Source organism: Urtica dioica, chromosome 8, assembly GCF_054948205.1.
Source record: "Urtica dioica subsp. dioica isolate 48M chromosome 8, U.dioica_male_clone48M_v1_H2, whole genome shotgun sequence".
In the NCBI taxonomy this organism is placed as follows: domain Eukaryota; kingdom Viridiplantae; phylum Streptophyta; class Magnoliopsida; order Rosales; family Urticaceae; genus Urtica; species Urtica dioica.
In genome coordinates this window covers 22,727,773-22,744,442 of record NC_142763.1, presented here as the reverse complement: position 1 = coordinate 22,744,442, position 16,670 = coordinate 22,727,773, and the positions used below count along the sequence as shown (strand labels likewise).

At 40.3% G+C, this 16,670-nt stretch overlaps 1 protein-coding gene across 1 annotated transcript; it reads right to left on the bottom strand.

Moving 5' to 3' along the window:
- Positions 1-13,889: 13,889 nt before the first annotated feature.
- Positions 13,890-15,759, bottom strand: LOC149388575 (ubiquitin C-terminal hydrolase 12-like). Its single transcript, XM_089623550.1, has 3 exons — positions 15,458-15,759; positions 15,199-15,368; positions 13,890-14,432 (listed from the first exon to the last, which is right to left on the bottom strand). Exons 1-3 carry the CDS (start codon positions 15,574-15,576, stop codon positions 14,215-14,217), a joined length of 507 nt encoding a protein of 168 aa, XP_089479676.1. The 5' UTR covers positions 15,577-15,759; the 3' UTR covers positions 13,890-14,214.
- Between the last annotated feature and the right edge of the window lie 911 nt (positions 15,760-16,670).

The window sequence follows — 16,670 nt, the reverse complement described above, 5'->3', positions numbered from 1 at the left end:
TAAGAAGGAGGAAGAAATGAGTGGATATATTAAGAACAATAAAACAAATTAGGATAAATACATAGTTACATAACACTACTACAAAAATAGGATTCTACAACGCTTAAAAAACGTTGTAGAATGATTCTACAACGTTTCTTAAGCGTTGTAGAATCCTGCGTTGTAGAAGCTTCTACAACGCTTAAAAATCCGTTGTAGAATCCAACAGCTTTCTACAACGCTTAATTATCCGTTGTAGAAACTACGCTTCTACAACGGAATCTTAAGCGTTGTAGAAGCTTCTACAACGGTCTAATTCCATTGTGTAATTTTAAAATATTTTCACACATGTCGCCGCGGCGACGTATATTTTTCGCCGCGGCGACCTGCTTCTACAATGGATTGATTTTCCGTTGTAGAAGGACCTCGCCGCGGCTAGAATTATACGTCGCCGCGGCGAGTTATTTGCCGCGGCGAGGTACGTTCCGAGCCGCGGCGAGAACATTCTACAACGGATATTCAATCCGTTGTAGAAGCACGTCGCCGCGGCGAAAAATATACTTCGCCGCGGCAAGAAATTCGCCGCGGCGAAGTCAAATCTTTGCCGCGGCGAGATGATTCTACAACGGATATAAAGCGTTGTAGGAAGGCGATGAATTTTTTTTAAAAAACTCGCCGCGGCGAAGAAAAAATCTCGCCGCGGCGAGACTAAGATATCTAATTTGCTTGCTCTCGGTATCTTGTCTCGCCGCGGCGAGAAGTATAGTTCGCCGCGGCGAGAATCATTTATTTTCAATCCACAATTTGTTTTTTACACGATACTAGCACCTGAAAATAATCTTCAATACAAAAAATATCTAATATATACATTCATCTCAAATATCCTCATCTTTAAAACATTCAAAATCTAATATATATATCTTCGAAAAAACTAGCTAATCGTCACAGTTAATAAATGTTTGTACATAAGTTACCCATTCTTCCCTAACTCTCTCTAAATCCTCTTTTGTATAGGATTTCTTATTTTCTAATTTTCCTACACCTCCTACGACTATATCACGCATATAAGAAATGACAAAATACCCGCATTCCGTGTTTCCCGTTTGTCTCGGAGCGTCCCAAGCCTTGATGTACGTTGATTGCCCGTTACTATTGGCGTTTTGATGCTCGAGCTTGAAATCAACAAGAACCCTATATAACACGGAGATTATAAGAGAAAAAACATCTAGAACGGTTTATAATAAAAATTATTTAAGAAATCAAAATATTACCTTTTTATCAATCGATTTAAATCCCTTGGGATTTTATTTCTCAACGGGTCAAAGAACATAGCGCTATTTCTCCAAAGGTCGAGGACAACGAGCATCCAATGCGCACCTTTGTTATACGGCATCAAAACTAGTTCACCAAATTTGCAATGTCGTACCACGTTTCCAACGTCCTTGACTCGTTTTGACAAATAAGCCTCCTCGTCGTCATTTTGTATATACGAACTTAAGCTCGGATTTATAAAACAAAAATTTCGAGTCTTCTTCGCCTTTTCTAGCCTCGATCGTAGATAGCTATGACAAACAAATATTTAGTTGATCAAAACACTAAATATTGAATATTGATATTAAAAAACGCATATAAAGAAAACTCTTACTCCATATAAACCGTTATGCTCCCCGCGCCAATTTCCAAGTATTGCAAAAAATCGGAAATGTCTTCAAATGACACCGGAATCGGGATAGCCGCGAGACTTGGACTAACATTGACCATAATCACATCCCCTTCCGGTAACATTACTTTGTTGGCATGTTGAGCGAGCAATCGATACTTTGGATTAATCACCTTGTACGGAATCTTCTTAGCATCATCGATGCTAGCTTCACTCTCAAAACCGAGCTTTGAGAGTTGTTTGACAACCGGACCGCGACTCTCTATTCCCGAGTCCATTTCCATGAGTCTCTTCGGCCACGAGACAAACCCGCCTATAGCATCTTCAACGGTTTGAGCTTCTTCGGTTGGAATTGGCAATTTTGCTTTTTTAATCAAAACCCCCAAAACGGCCACGCGTAAATTTCCTTCCTCCAAAGGTGAGAAATGAACTACGCCTCCATTCATGTACGCTCGCCCATTTGCAACATGAATTGTGCCTCCGAACTCGGTGTCATCAATGAAAAGAAGACACTCGACGCTTTCATCCGAACTCGGTGTCACCGGCGTGGTTGGATTCAAAGAGCAACTAGCACGGACACTATTTGGTTTTTCCACAACAATAGGATCGATCTTCGGACGATCATCAACAATGATAGGATCGATCTTCGGACGATCGTCAACATCGTCGTGTTCTAAGCGAATCAAGAATTTTATCAATAACTTAATACCAAAACATTTATCTTTAATAAATAGATAAAAAAAAATTGAACATACCTAAAGAGACCGCTTCATTGACGTGTTCTTCAACATTTGCCATCTCTTTATCATCAACAACCTTCGCGTTGAGATTCTCTTTCACTTGCTCGACACTAGGCGACTCGACATTAATGCTACCATTTCCACCGAATGCCTTCATCACCAAAGACTTTAACTCGCTCATTTCCCGACGCATCTTCATTACTTCTTCGTTGGGCGTTGGAGGAACAAAGTACTTAAAACGCGACGTGTGTTTGGATTGACCGCAAACTCGCGACGTTCCCAAAGCTTCTTGCAAAACACTCTTTCCCGATTCCGGCAACCATGTCCCTTGCGATGCTTGTTGTGATAACGTTTTCTACACATAAAATTATTTGAAAATAAAATTACAAGGTTAATTGTTATAACAAAGGTAAAGAACTTACGATTTTGTCTCCCATCAATTTGTCTTTCTCATCCTTGTAGTTATCTACGTCTTTCATTCGCGAGTCAATCCAAAGTTCCTCTTTCGTAGGCCATTCCCCCGTTTCGTCATGCTAGTAAGAAGTAATTATATAATAAATTAAAAAATAATTGCAACATTTGAAATAACTAAAAGAAAAAAATGAATCTAACCTTTTCTTGATCAAGCTTTCGATATCCATTTCGGCCCGTTCGAGATTTGTACACACTTTTTCCGATATTTGATTTCCCATGTTCCGATGTTTGTTTGAACATTTCGGTTCGTCTATACTCAACAAATGCTATCCAATCTTCTTCGGTGATACTTGTATAGTATTTCAAAATACAAGCCGGTCTCTTTAAGGCGATTGGTTCGTTGATTATGTCTTTGAGTAGATCGTTGTATATCTCATGACGAAATAACCTTGCGGCTTCTCCGACTCTCATAAGGCAATCGTGTTTTTGTTCGATAGGAATCGTAAATCCTTCTTGCATTTCGTTCCAAATCCGTTCTTTAATTTGGGCGTTGTCTTTACATCTCCAATCACGCATCGAAAGTGGAACGTGTTCTCTTGCTAACACGCCAAAGTAACTCGACAACTCATCACCCTCTTTACCGATTGGTTGCCCTTTATCATCAAATTGTACCGGGATTTTTTTACCAAGTGTTTTAGCCTTATTAACCCGACCCATAAGAGTGTTTCTTCGTTTTCCTTGTTCATCGGAGTTAAGCGCTAGTTGTCTTCTAATTTTTCTTTTACCACTACCGCTAGAAGTAGTAGTAGTGGACGACATTGAATCTAATAAACAAAATTCAAATCATAATTTCAATTTTCAACTCAAATGTTATCAAAATTTCAACTCAAATGTAACAAAAATCAAATATAAACTCAACTCTAATCACAATATAAACTCAAATCCAATCCGATTCTAAACAAAAACACAATTTCAATCCCAATTCAATCTACTATCAAATATATTTCTCAAATCAAATCAATATCAAACTTCAATTCAATAAACTCAAATCCAATACAATATCTCCTAATTTCAAATCAATATCGAATTCACACTAAATAAGTTCATGTAAAAATGTTCAAAAACATTACCCGGAGTTGGACGAGCAAAAGGGCGGCGAAGAGAAGGTGGTGAGGCGAGGTGAGGGCGCGCGGCGAGGGTGGGCACGAGCAAGGTGAGGGCGCGCGGCGAGGGAGGGCGGCGTGGGCGCACGGCGAGGTGAGAGAGGGCGGCGTGGGCGCGGCGCACGGCGAGGAGAGGGAGTTGAGGGTCGGAGAGAATGCGCGGGAGGGCGCGGTAGTTCAGCGAAGTGAGGGACGGAGAGAGAGAGAGGGGCCGAGAGAGAGAGCGTGGCGGAGAGAGAGAGGGACGGGCGGCAAGAGAGTGGCGGAGAGAGAGAGGGACGGGCGGAGAGAGAGAAGGACGAGAGAGATAGTAGTGGAGATGAGAAGAAATGAGAGGAAAAAAAAACGCTAAGTATAGATATGAATGGGCGCGGGTAGTTAAAAAAATTTGAAAATTTCAGATTTTTTAACGCTCCTACAACGCTTATTCTAAGCGTTGTAGGAGCTCGCCGCGGCGAAGTGTATTTCTCGCCGCGGCGAGATGATTCTACAACGCTTAGAATAAGCGTTGTAGGAGAAACCAAATTCTCGCTGCGGCGAGAGTTACCCAGAAACGTCTCGCCGCGGCGAAAATGTGTCATCGCCGCGGCGAGGTAACCCTAGATGTCCTCGCCGCGGCAATATACAATTTCCGCCGCGGCGAGACCTTTCTACAACGCTTAAGTAAGCGTTGTAGAAGCCTCGCCGCGGCGAAGGCTAATTCCCGCCGCGGCGAGGAATACATTCGCCGCGGCGGGAATTGTATGATGCCGCGGCGAGAGTATATGTCTGGAACATGGTGCTCTCGATAAGTTTTTCGCCGCGGCGACGACCTGTTCCCGCCGCGGCGCAGGACTCCTGCCGCGGCGGGATTTGTACCTCGCCGCGGCGTGATATGTCGCCGCGGCGAACGCATATTTTTGCCGCGGCGAGGACATTCTACAACGCTTCTGGTAAGCGTTGTAGAATGTCTCGCCGCGGCGAAGTAGAAAGTTCGCCGCGGCGAGTGACACGAGACTGGTGATATAAATTCTCATTTCTGGTCTTTTTCACTTTGAACTCTCTCATAACCTCACTCGAAAAAATATTTCCAGTACCTTTTCTACTCATTCTAGAGCGTCCTCGTTTACTAGTCTCATCTACACATTCAAATCTTGTAAGTTCTTCTTTAACTTCTTCTAATTGTTGTTCTCTTGATAGTTTATACTAATTAGAATTGGTAATTTTTTGTATAATTAGGGTTTTTCTATGAATATGAGGAAGTGGATGTGGGAGAATAGATTGAATGAGATATATCGGAAAGGTGTAGATGAGTTTTGTGATTTTGCTAGAGAGAACATGGTAGATTTGAAATCTATTCGTTGTCCTTGTATTAAATGTGGAAATCATAGACATTTTTCGATTGATGTCGTTTGGACCCATTTGTTTGCATATGGAATAATGACCTCGTATCAAAGATGGTTCTACCATGGTGAGGTTTTTCGTTCTACGGCAAATGAGGATGATGTTGAAGATGATATTGATGATATGTGCGGCATGATGAATGATTTGGAGGACGATTTTGTTGAGCGACCGGAATTGTTTGAGTCCATGATGAATGATGCGGAGACACCATTATATGAAGGGTGTACAAGCTATTCGAAGTTTTCATTTTTAGTTACATTATTTCATTTGAAGGCGTCGGGGGGTTGGACTAACACTAGTTTTACTCTATTATTGGAAACACTGAAAGAAGCATTTCCGAAAGACAATAAAGTACCTTTAAGTATGTATGAAGCAAGGAAGACTTTGGGTACATTAGGCATGAAGTACGAGAAATTCCATGCGTGCCCAAATGATTGTGTTTTATATAGACACGAGTATGAAGATCTAGATGAATGTCCGACGTGCAAAGAGTCACGGTGGAAGAAGGGTAAAATTCCATGTAACGGGGTTAAAGGAGTTCCAGTTAAGGTACGTACATTTTCATCACTTGATTAGGAAATACATGTAGCTCATATTCATTATTTATTACTGATTTTCGTTAAATATATTTCAGTCGTTATGGTACATTCCTCCAATGCCGCGCTTTCGTCGAATGTTTAATAGTGTCAAACACGCGAAGAACATGGTTTGGCACTCCGAAAAGCGTATCGATGATGGTATGTTGAGACATCCTGCTGATGCTGCACAGTGGAAATCATTCGATTTAGAGTATAAGGATTTCAGTGTTGATACTCGAAATTTGCGCCTTGGTCTAGCTTCTGATGGAATGAACCCGTTCAGCATGATGAGCAGTAAATACAGTGTTTGGCCGGTTATACTTGTGAACTACAATCTCCCTCCAAAGCTATGTATGAAGAGAAAGTTCTTGATGTTAACGCTTTTGATTTCAGGACCGAATCAACCAGGAAATGATATTGATGTCTATTTGGCACCGTTGGTCGATGATTTGAAGATGTTATGGGAGAAAGGGATGGAAGTCAAAGACGCTTACCGTGGAGATTCGTTCAACTTAAGGGCAATGTTAATGTGGACTATTAACGATTTTCCGGCCTATGGAAACTTGTCAGGATACTCTGTGAAATGCTCGATTGGTTGTCCGATTTGCATGAAAGACACATCTTCCATCCGTTTGAAGCATGGTAAGAAAACTGTTTTTCTGGGTCATAGAAGATTCTTACCAAGAGATCACTCGTATAGAAGATTGAAACAAGCGTTTGATGGAAATTCAGAAGAACGACCCCCTCCTAGAATTTTGTCTGGTGAAGATGTCTATGAGATGGTTAAAAACGTCAATGAAGTGCTTGGGAAAAGAAAGCGGAGTGCTAGTACTAAAGAATCGTTCAAAGAGAATCCTTGGAAGAAGAAATCGATTTTCTACGACCTTCCTTATTGGAAGACACACTACGTCCGGCATTGTCTGGATGTTATGCACATCGAGAAAAATGTTTGCGAATCGCTTATTGGTACACTTCTTGATGATCCAAATAAATCGAAAGACGGAATACAATCTCGATTGGATCTCAAAGAGATGAATATAAGAAGCATTTTGCATCCCGAGGAGGGGGGTGGGAAAAAAACAAAATTACCACCGGCAAAGTACACTCTAGATCGAAAGGAGAAAAAGAAATTGTGTAACTGGTTTGCTTCTATTAAAGTCCCCGAAGGTCATTCGTCAAACTATAAGAGGTTCGTGTCTTTGAAAGATTTGAGACTTACTGGAATGAAGACGCACGACTGTCATGTGCTGCTACAACAAATGTTGCCTCTTGCTTTACGAGGAATTGTGCCAAAAGATGTGAGGTTTGCAATATCAAAGATATGTGTATTCTTTAACTCGATTTGCTCGAAGGTCATCGATCCAACTCGATTGGATTTAATGCAGTCAGAATTGGTGAAAACTCTGTGCTTGCTCGAAAAGATCTTTCCACCTTCGTTTTTCGACATAATGATCCACTTAACCGTCCACTTGGTACGTGAAGTGAAATTAGGAGGGCCCGTGTTTTTACGGTGGATGTATCCAATCGAACGTTATATGAAAGTGTTGAAAAGCTACGTGAAGAACTACAATAGGCCGGAAGGGAGCATAGTTGAAAATTACATAGCAGAAGAGTCGGTTGAGTTTTGTTCTGAGTATTTAGCTAAAACAGACGAAATTGGGTTACCCAAGAATACCAATTTTGATTCAAAAGCTCTATCTAAAGGTATTTTTTTTTAACACTTTATTTGTTTATTTAAATTATATATGAACATTATTTAACACTTTATTTATTCAAAAGCAAGTCTCCATGTGCTACACAACGTTTCCGAGGTCAAGCCATTTGTGGATATTCATTTGAATGAGTTGAGAGTGAATAATCCAAAGAAGGGTAGAAATGAAAAATGGTTGCAAGAAGAGCACAACCGTTTGTTTCAGAACTGGCTTGGAAAACGCATATTTATAGAGGCAGGACATTCATCTACGTTGAGTAAACTATCTGGCGGGCCGTCCTCAATGGTTACAAGGTACACTGCTTGGTCTGTTAATGGTTTTACATTTTACACAAGGGAACGAGACAACAAGCATCCCGTACAAAATAGCGGTGTTACATTATTTGCTGAAGCTTTACATGTTTCGTCGGCAAAAGATAAGAATCCAAAACATGCTTTTATGAAGTATTACGGATACATTGAAGATATTTGGGAACTTGATTATTGCGGGTTGCGAGTCGCATTATTCAAGTGCAAATGGGCAGACAATAATCACGTTAAAGTTGATAATGAAGGAGTTACAATTGTCGACTTTAGACGGATTGGCTACGAGAATGATTCATTTATTTTGGCTTCGCAAGCAAGTCAAGTGTTTTATGTTTCAGATCCAGCAAATCCTGAGTTATCGTTAGTGGTTCATATGAAAGCGAGAAACGGTAACGAAGAAGAAGACGAAGACATGTCTAGCATTCCTCCGTTCACATCAGGATTACCGCCAATTGATCAAGAGGTGGATGATTTTAATGATGACGATGTTTCACATCTACTTCGTAAGGATATAGATCCTACTTTTGTTTGATATTGAACATTTAGATAATGTATTTTCATTTTGGATTTTATGTTATTCTCCTGTGGACAACGTTATTTTTCATTCAAAATTTCTCTATACAATGTCATTTACATTAACATTACATTTCTCCGACATCGCCGCGGCTGAGTACAATTCTCGCCGTGGCAGGATCATCTCGCCGCGGCGAAATACAAATCCTGCCGCGGCGAGGACCCTTCTACAACGCTTTAACAAGCGTTGTAGAAACCTCGCCGCGGCAACGTATATTCCATGCCGCGGCGAGGATATCACGCCGCGGCGGGAATATTACCTCGCCGCGGCGAGACTAGATCTTAAAAAACACAGACTCTCGGTATAAAAAAATGAAAATCTCGCCGCGGCAAAATACAAATCCTGCCGCGGCGAGGACCCTTCTACAACGCTTAAAGAGGCGTTGTAGAAACCTCGCCGCGGCAAAGTATATTCCATGCCGCGGCGAGGTCATTCCGCCGCGGCGGAAATATCAACTCGCCGCGGCGAGACAAGTTCTTAAAAAATACAGACTCTCGGTATAAAAAAAATCAAACTCTCGCCGCGGCGAGGTGATATTTTAGCCGCGGCGTAGATCACTCGCCGCGGCGGAAAATATACTGTGCCGCGGCGAGAATAGTCACGCCGCGGCGAGAAAGGTACCTAGCCGCGGCGAAGAAGCACTCTACCAGGTACTCATTCACTTTTTTGCAATGTTTAACCAATTCTCCAACTAAAAATGATCATTCCATTAAAATTTCTACAATAAATAAAACAAACCAAACGAGTCTCAAACACACAAATAAAACAAACCAAACGAGTCTCAAACACACAAATAAAATACACCAAGCGAGTCTTAAACTGAAACTTAAATTTAAAAAGAGTTTGAAATTTATATGGAAGAGTTGGTGTTGTTGGTTCTTGAAATTTACTCGTCATTCGGTGGTGGTGGTGGTGGGTTCGCCGGATATTGAGGAGGTGCCATATGCGGTGGCCACTGTGGTGGTGCGTACGGATAGTCGAAGTACTGAGGATATGGAGGAAATAACACCTGATTCTCTTGGTTGATGTCCCACCGAGAGTAGAGATCGTTCAACTGATTGATGTGAGAGGCGCCATACTCCGCTTGTTGGTGCATGTACTGTTGCGTGTGTTGGAACCCGCCGACGAGATAGTTGGAGCAATGAGCAATGTAGTCGATGGTGGCGGGGTCGATTACCGGAGGCGCTGGTAAGCGCAATAGGGGCTCCGCTTCCCCCTCTTCACCCTCTTCCTCCGCTTCTTCCTCTTCCTCCGCTTGTGGATCCTCCCTAATCTTGTACCGCTCGATAATGGAATCCGTAATAGGCCCCATTGAACTGTGTATCGTATCCCTTTTCGAGCGTGGTACCCCCGCATTTGTACAAAGGCCGGTAATGATCGCCGGATATGGCAAACCGTGTCGTTCATTAGTATAGTCGAGTTTCTTCATCCAATTATAGATGAATCGACCGACGTTAATGGAAAGGCCTTTAACAATGCAGAACAACACCTGGATACGATCCTCGTCGAGAGTGGTGAAGTGCTTGATTGGATAGAGACGAGCGCAAACAAAGTATATCCACGCTTTAGCGATCCTGGTGAGTTGGTCACGCTTGAGTACCCTTTTTCCTTTTTCAGTGACCCAATCCTCTCCCGGAATGCACAACACCCGTGACATCTCCTCATGGCTGCAACTTCTTAGCCATTCTCGATAGCCCTCGTTCTCGAAAGGCACATCTGGGGTCCCAAGAAGATCGTTGATAGCTTCGATACTCATATCGACCGGTTTCCCACGGACCGTCACAACATCAGCTTGGGAGTCCGGCAAGTTTGCGTAGAATTCGTACACGAAGTTGACGTTCGAATCGAACTCGGGTACAGCACAATACCTCCCCCAATCATGACCAACTATGCTGTTGCGGATTTGCTTTCCTATATCCGACGTATTGCTTACATTGAATCCTCTCTCATGGATAATGTTACGCGGCAAGATTTTGTCGTAGCGTTCCTCTGCGACCTTGCTAGTAAAGATACTCGAGTTGTATTCCTCTTCGGGAGACTGTTGACGAGGTCGCTTGCTTTTTACTTTACTCTGACCTCTGGAAGAGCTCGGAGCCTTGGAGGCCGTGTTTTTAGTTCGAGGCATTTTCAAGCTCCTACAAAACATAATCATAAACAATTATACAATTAACATATAACAAATTATATATCAATTCCAAGAATATATATTTAAGTACATGACAAATTAAAACAATTCCAACAATCACAAATAATTCATAAACAATTCGACCAATCACAAATTCATGAACAATTCGATCAATCACAAATTCATAAACAATTCAATCTCAACATTAATATACATAACCATTTTAACCACTAACCTATGTAACAATATGTCAAACACAATCCGGACATTTCAATTTAACTCAAATTCTCATTCAAATTCACTCATTCAAATTCCACTAACCTAAATTCACTCATTCAAATTCCACTAACCCAAACCCTAATTTCTTGTTCTAATAAGAGAAAATCAAACAAAACCCTAAATTTGTGAATTCAAAAAATCAAACTATATGCAATTCGGGTAAACAACAAGAAATCCATATCAACAACACCAAATTAAATCAATATACACCTTAAGAAACTTTTAAAATCATACCTTACAATGACACGGCAAGAGAGAGAGAGGCGCGAGAGGAAGCACGGCGAGGACTCGGCGAGAGAAAAGTGACGGCGAGGACGAGGCGAGAGAGAGTTGGCGGCGAGGACGAGGCGACGGCGAGATTTTGGGGCGGCGAGGACGTGGCGAGGGATTTTGAAAGAAAAAAACTGGAGAGAAGCGGCCGAAAATGGTTGTCTCGTGTGTGGGTATTGGAAAAAATGAGAAAAAAAACTGAAAACGGCCTTTTATAGTGAAAACCTAAAAACTCTCGCCGCGGCGAAAATATGTCTTCGCCGCGGCGAGACGGTCCTACAACGGTTTCAATATCCGTTGTAGGAACATGTCGCCGCGGCGAGATACCTCACTCGCCGCGGCGAGACAGTTTCTTAAAAAACTGCTTGGCCACGGTATCCACCTCGCCGCGGCGGAGGATATTTCTAGCCGCGGCGAAATTAACTCGCCGCGGCGAGAAATACTTCTCGCCGCGGCGACATGAATCTACAACGCTTGTAACAAGCGTTGTAGAACTAGTCGCCGCAGCGATGTTTAAATTGTGCCGCGGCGAGACCAATCCTTCTACAACGCTTTTACAAAGCGTTGTAGAAAGTTCTCGCCGAGGCATAAATCACGTGGTGCCGCGGCGAGGATTCTACAACGGATAGTGTAAACGTTGTGGAAAATCTGAAATTTATGTACTTCTACAACGCTTAGCTTAAAGCGTTGTAGAAATTATCATATCCTACAACGCTTATCCATAAGCGTTGTAGAAACACCGAGATTCTACAACGCTTAGCCATAAGCGTTGTAGAAACACTATGTTTCTACAACGCTTATGTTAAGCGTTGTAGAATCCCTAGTTTCTACAACGCTTATGTTAAGCGTTGTAGAAAGTGGGTTGTATAATCCAACATTTGTAGTAGTGTAACCTCCAAAATAATTATGATAAAATATGTTTGAAGTTTGATCATACGGAGACGAACACATTCTGATCGTTTATGAGAAAGATAATCCTCAAACCATAATACATAGGATCCTGAAGAGAGAGAAAAGTGTTGAGAAAGCAAACATATTTTCTCATTGATTGAAATGATTGCAATTACAGAGTATAGAGTAGTTAAACCATTCTAACATTCCCCAGTAGTTCTATTTAACTCTTCTAACTAATCTGCCACGTAGCTTTATTCCATTGGTCTTATAGGATTGTGCCGGACTTGGATTTCCTTCGCGACCACCTTGTCTCTCTGACAAAAAAGAGTTTCCGTTCGATGTGCTTCGCTAGCATCACAGTGCTAATAAGGTTGTCGCACCATACTATAGGAGGCTTGGACATTGGGACTCGAAGTTCTGTCAAACCTCTACGCTTGATCGCAACATGGTTTGTTGTTTCTTGGATCGCCATGTGATGAGATTGTGACTTTGACGTTGACCTGCGATCATCATGGTCAGACGCCTAGTCGGCATCAAATCACTGCAGACCAAATTTTTGTGTGCCTTTGAGATATCTCAGGATTCGCAAATTTTACATCCCAATGCTCTTCACGGGTACATTAAATGAAGTGAAAAGGCTCTATTTAATATGGTAAGAGAGTTCAGGGCGAGTTATGATAACATATTGCATACATTGGTGTATGCATGCTCTTTGTTGTGGACATATTGGCTTTTTTGAGAAGATCACCGATGTACTAGCTTTGAGTGAGCAAAACGCCATTGATGGTGTAAGTGGCTTGAATCCCAAGGAAGCAGTCAGGCTCGCGGAGATCCTTTAAGGTAAAGGAATCATTGAGTTGCTGAACAAAGACTAGTCTGACTTGGCATTAGTGAAGCCAAAAGACTGCAATGCCTTTTGAAGCCTATCAAACCAGACTCTTGGAGTCTGCTTAAGACTGTAGAGAGCCTTTTCCACCTTACAAATTTGGTGCAGCGAGCCAAATTTTTTAAACTTTTGAAGATTAGCCATGTAAACCTCTTCTGTGATTTCACCATTTAGGAATGCGTAAACGACATCCAACTGTGAGATACGCCAGCCTTGGGTAAGAGCCAATGTAAGAATAACTCTAACTCGGGTCGGTTTGATGAATCTTGTATGGTTCATCATAGCAAATTTGTGTTCATTTATGTTAATAGTTTGCTAGACTTGCATGGTTTTCGAGGTTTTTTTTCTTCTTTCTATTGAAGAGTAGCGATTATTTTAAAACGAGAATTAATTGATATTCGTGTATTAGGCAAGTAGTTACATAAATTGTGGGATTTTAATTATCTTGGTTTTTTTATTATTATTATTTATGAAATTAAACAAAAGAATGGTATTTGGGTAAAAGGCTAGCAGTTAATAACATCATTATTTAACTAAAACTTTCAAAAGGTTGACCAAATTGAAATTGCAGCATTTCAATTTGGCTACTTTGTTAGAGTGCCAATAAAATTGTTTATAAATTGATGAAAAAACGGATAAATCTATGAACTAAAAAAGGAAACTTGTCCATTAAATCTTCAAACTTGCATCTGTGAGATTTTCTTAAGGACATAGATAACATATGGTACTCTTGTAATTAAATTAATTTGAGTAATCTACATATTAAACCCTTCCCATTTCATTTTTTCTGCAAAATAATACCCTCACTTTTCAATTGTGCAAAATAATACCCGAACATTTTAAATTCCTGCAAAATAATACCCTCTTCCATACTAAAGTTGAGAATTCTTTTACAATCATATCACATGGCTTATAAAAACTCATGATTTGATAACTTTAACTTAGCACATGCAAATACTTCTTATACACTATAAAAACTAAGTCCCCTCAGAAGCATAACATCTTAGTAGGAAAAAAAAAAAGAAAAAAAAAAGAAGCATAGCATCAAAAAAATTGATTTAAAAAAAATTAATTATCAACAAAACTTAGCAATCTGCTTCTTTTGATTGAGACTCCGCTCCAAGATAAAAAAAACCGTCACTTGCTACTCCCCTGCAAGATAATGAAAAATCAAGCCCCAGTTATGGAAAGTTGACATTTGAACATTATGGACACCATATACAAAAACCCCATGAACATATTTTTTTTTTTTTTAAGAGCTGGCATTCACTCGCTCTCGTTTGTCGCCTCCACTTTTCTCTCTTTTTTGGCCACACATCATGGTTTTAGAGACAGCAAGAAATTCCGCTTGGAAAATCAGGGTATCGTTCACGATAAATCCATTTGACTCATCGTGAAGATCCTCCAACGGCATAAGCTGAGTGAAGTGGCTGCACGGACTTTTGTTCGGGGGTTCAAAACATGAGCTCTCTGCAGCATATAAAAAAAGGATCCATTAGAATATGTAATGCTAAATAACCAATTTAAACGTTTCACATTGCTAAACGCCCAGTATCTTACAATATGTGGTTACGCGTATGCTCCGATGTAGAATTCTATTGTAAATGCTACTTCCTTATAAAATTGGGACCTCTACTACATAATTAGAGTGGTGTGATTAGCAATGGTCTAACGCCAAATATAAAAAAATGCTTATTATTTTTTAAGGAAATTATTCGACTACCGGGTTAATTTTTTTTTTTTTTCGAGAATATCTCATGTCTCATTATTATTCCAAGGATATTTTTTTAAAGCTTTTCCTGTTATATTTGACTTTTTTTTATTGTTTACCGTTTCCTTTAACTTTTTCTTGGTTGTTTACCGTCTAATTTCATATAACTATTAAATCATCTGAAAACTAAAAAAAAAATGAGGTTTTTATAGAATATTCAATAATTGAGGTATTCAGTGACTTATCATCTTTAAACGATATATGTGTGAAATTTTCCTTATTTTTTTTTAACTGTGAGTATCTGATTTTACCCAACTAAGCCCGCTAGTCTAAATCCTTGGGATCAATAGTAAAATGCATTTCTTTTGTTTTACAATTTTAGACACAAATTATAGCACTCAATTGGATTGTTTGGTATTGTGCATCAAATTATACATTTAGCTCGATTTTTTTAACACTACATTGGACATGCTCTTAGTAGGCAAATTTGGTAACAATTGCAACAAAAAAAAAGGGTGGACATACCTGTGCGCTCAAAGTGTTTGCCATTGATTTGATCGAGCACTCTCAGCTTATACTCTGCGTAAACCGACCCGCGAATTTCACCAAATGTCACCGGAGATAGCTCCAATACCATTGATCTTATAACTCTCATACTTCCTTCCGGAACGACTGTCGGAAGAATCGTAAACACCCTACAGAAACCCGGCACAACAACACTAATAATTATACCCAAAAAAAAAAAAAACGCAAACACCAGAGAAAAACAAGACAAATCACGCACCACTTATTCGTTTTGTCCGAAGCGAAAACTTCGGACTTGTGCGATTCGTTCCCCAGCTTGGAGAAGTCCTTGATCACCCAAGTGAAGATTCGGTTGGTTATTTCTCTGCCCGTGAGCATCGAAACGCTCTCTACTTTGCCTCTGTACTCGATAACAAAGATTTCAACCCCGAATACGCACTCGCCTAGATGTGAAATGTAGCCTTTACAAGGATCCTCGAGAATCTCCAGCGGAAACGCTTTTGCAATTCCCGATTTGGTCTGAAGCCGGTTGAACCGGCTCACGGGATGGTCAGCATCTTCATCACCATGGATTTTACGGAATCACTAGATACAGCATCTTCCTCGGTTTCTCCTATTTCGTTTGTGTTCGGTTCGTCCTCGGAATCCCATGGATTTTCTCCCACGGGCTTGAGTTCAACGTCTTTCAACTCTATTGTCGGTATCTTTTGAATCTAGTATACCAACAAAAAAAAAATTATGATCAAGTCAGCGAAACATTCTTCTTCTGATTCACTTTAATTATTGTTGAACACTGAAATCACATTGTGAACGATAAATTAACTTTTAATATTTTGTCCCTTCTTTTGGATTTAGGCTTATAGTTTAGTGGCACGAGAATGGAGATCATCTTCGATCAACATGAATACCATCATTTAGACAAAATTCTGTAAGTGCTCTAAATAGTGGATCATTTTATATGTGTTTTTCGATTTCACCAGAAGAAAGAAAGCTGATATATGAACCTTGAAGATTTCAATAGAATGGTACTGAATACAAGATAATCAAGGAATTCGAGAGACCCCAAACTCTCTCAGAAGGGTAGCGGTAAATGATTATTTCTAACCTCTATTTATAGACTAAGTGACAATCAACATATAAATTATATTTCCAGTCCTAACAAAAACATCTATAGTTCTGGACTATCTCACGAACCACGTATTAAATGAACATTTTGGAGCCAAAATTACCAAGACATGAGAAAAGGAAAGCAATTTTCTTTTGTGTTGTCATACATCTTTTGTGTTGTCATACATCTCTTGGCAACGTGAGTGTTGTCATTGTAACATAACCTTATCACATAATTATTAACCTTATCTCTTTCTGAAAAAAAAAAAAAACTTATCTTTTGCAGCCTTTTTTTTTCGCTTACCCCAATGCTTTTATCTTCTGCCAACTGAAATTTTTTTACATTTCATTCATGTCCCACCTCG

Coding starts and splice junctions, on each gene's coding strand:
- LOC149388575 (XM_089623550.1), bottom strand. CDS start 15,576: ATGCTCACGGGCAGAGAAATAACCAACCGAATCTTCACTTGGGTGATC. Junction 15,369..15,457: donor TCGGACAAAACGAATAAGTG/GTGCGTGATTTG, acceptor GGGTTTCTGTAG/GGTGTTTACGATTCTTCCGA. Junction 14,433..15,198: donor CAAACACTTTGAGCGCACAG/GTATGTCCACCC, acceptor TATATGCTGCAG/AGAGCTCATGTTTTGAACCC.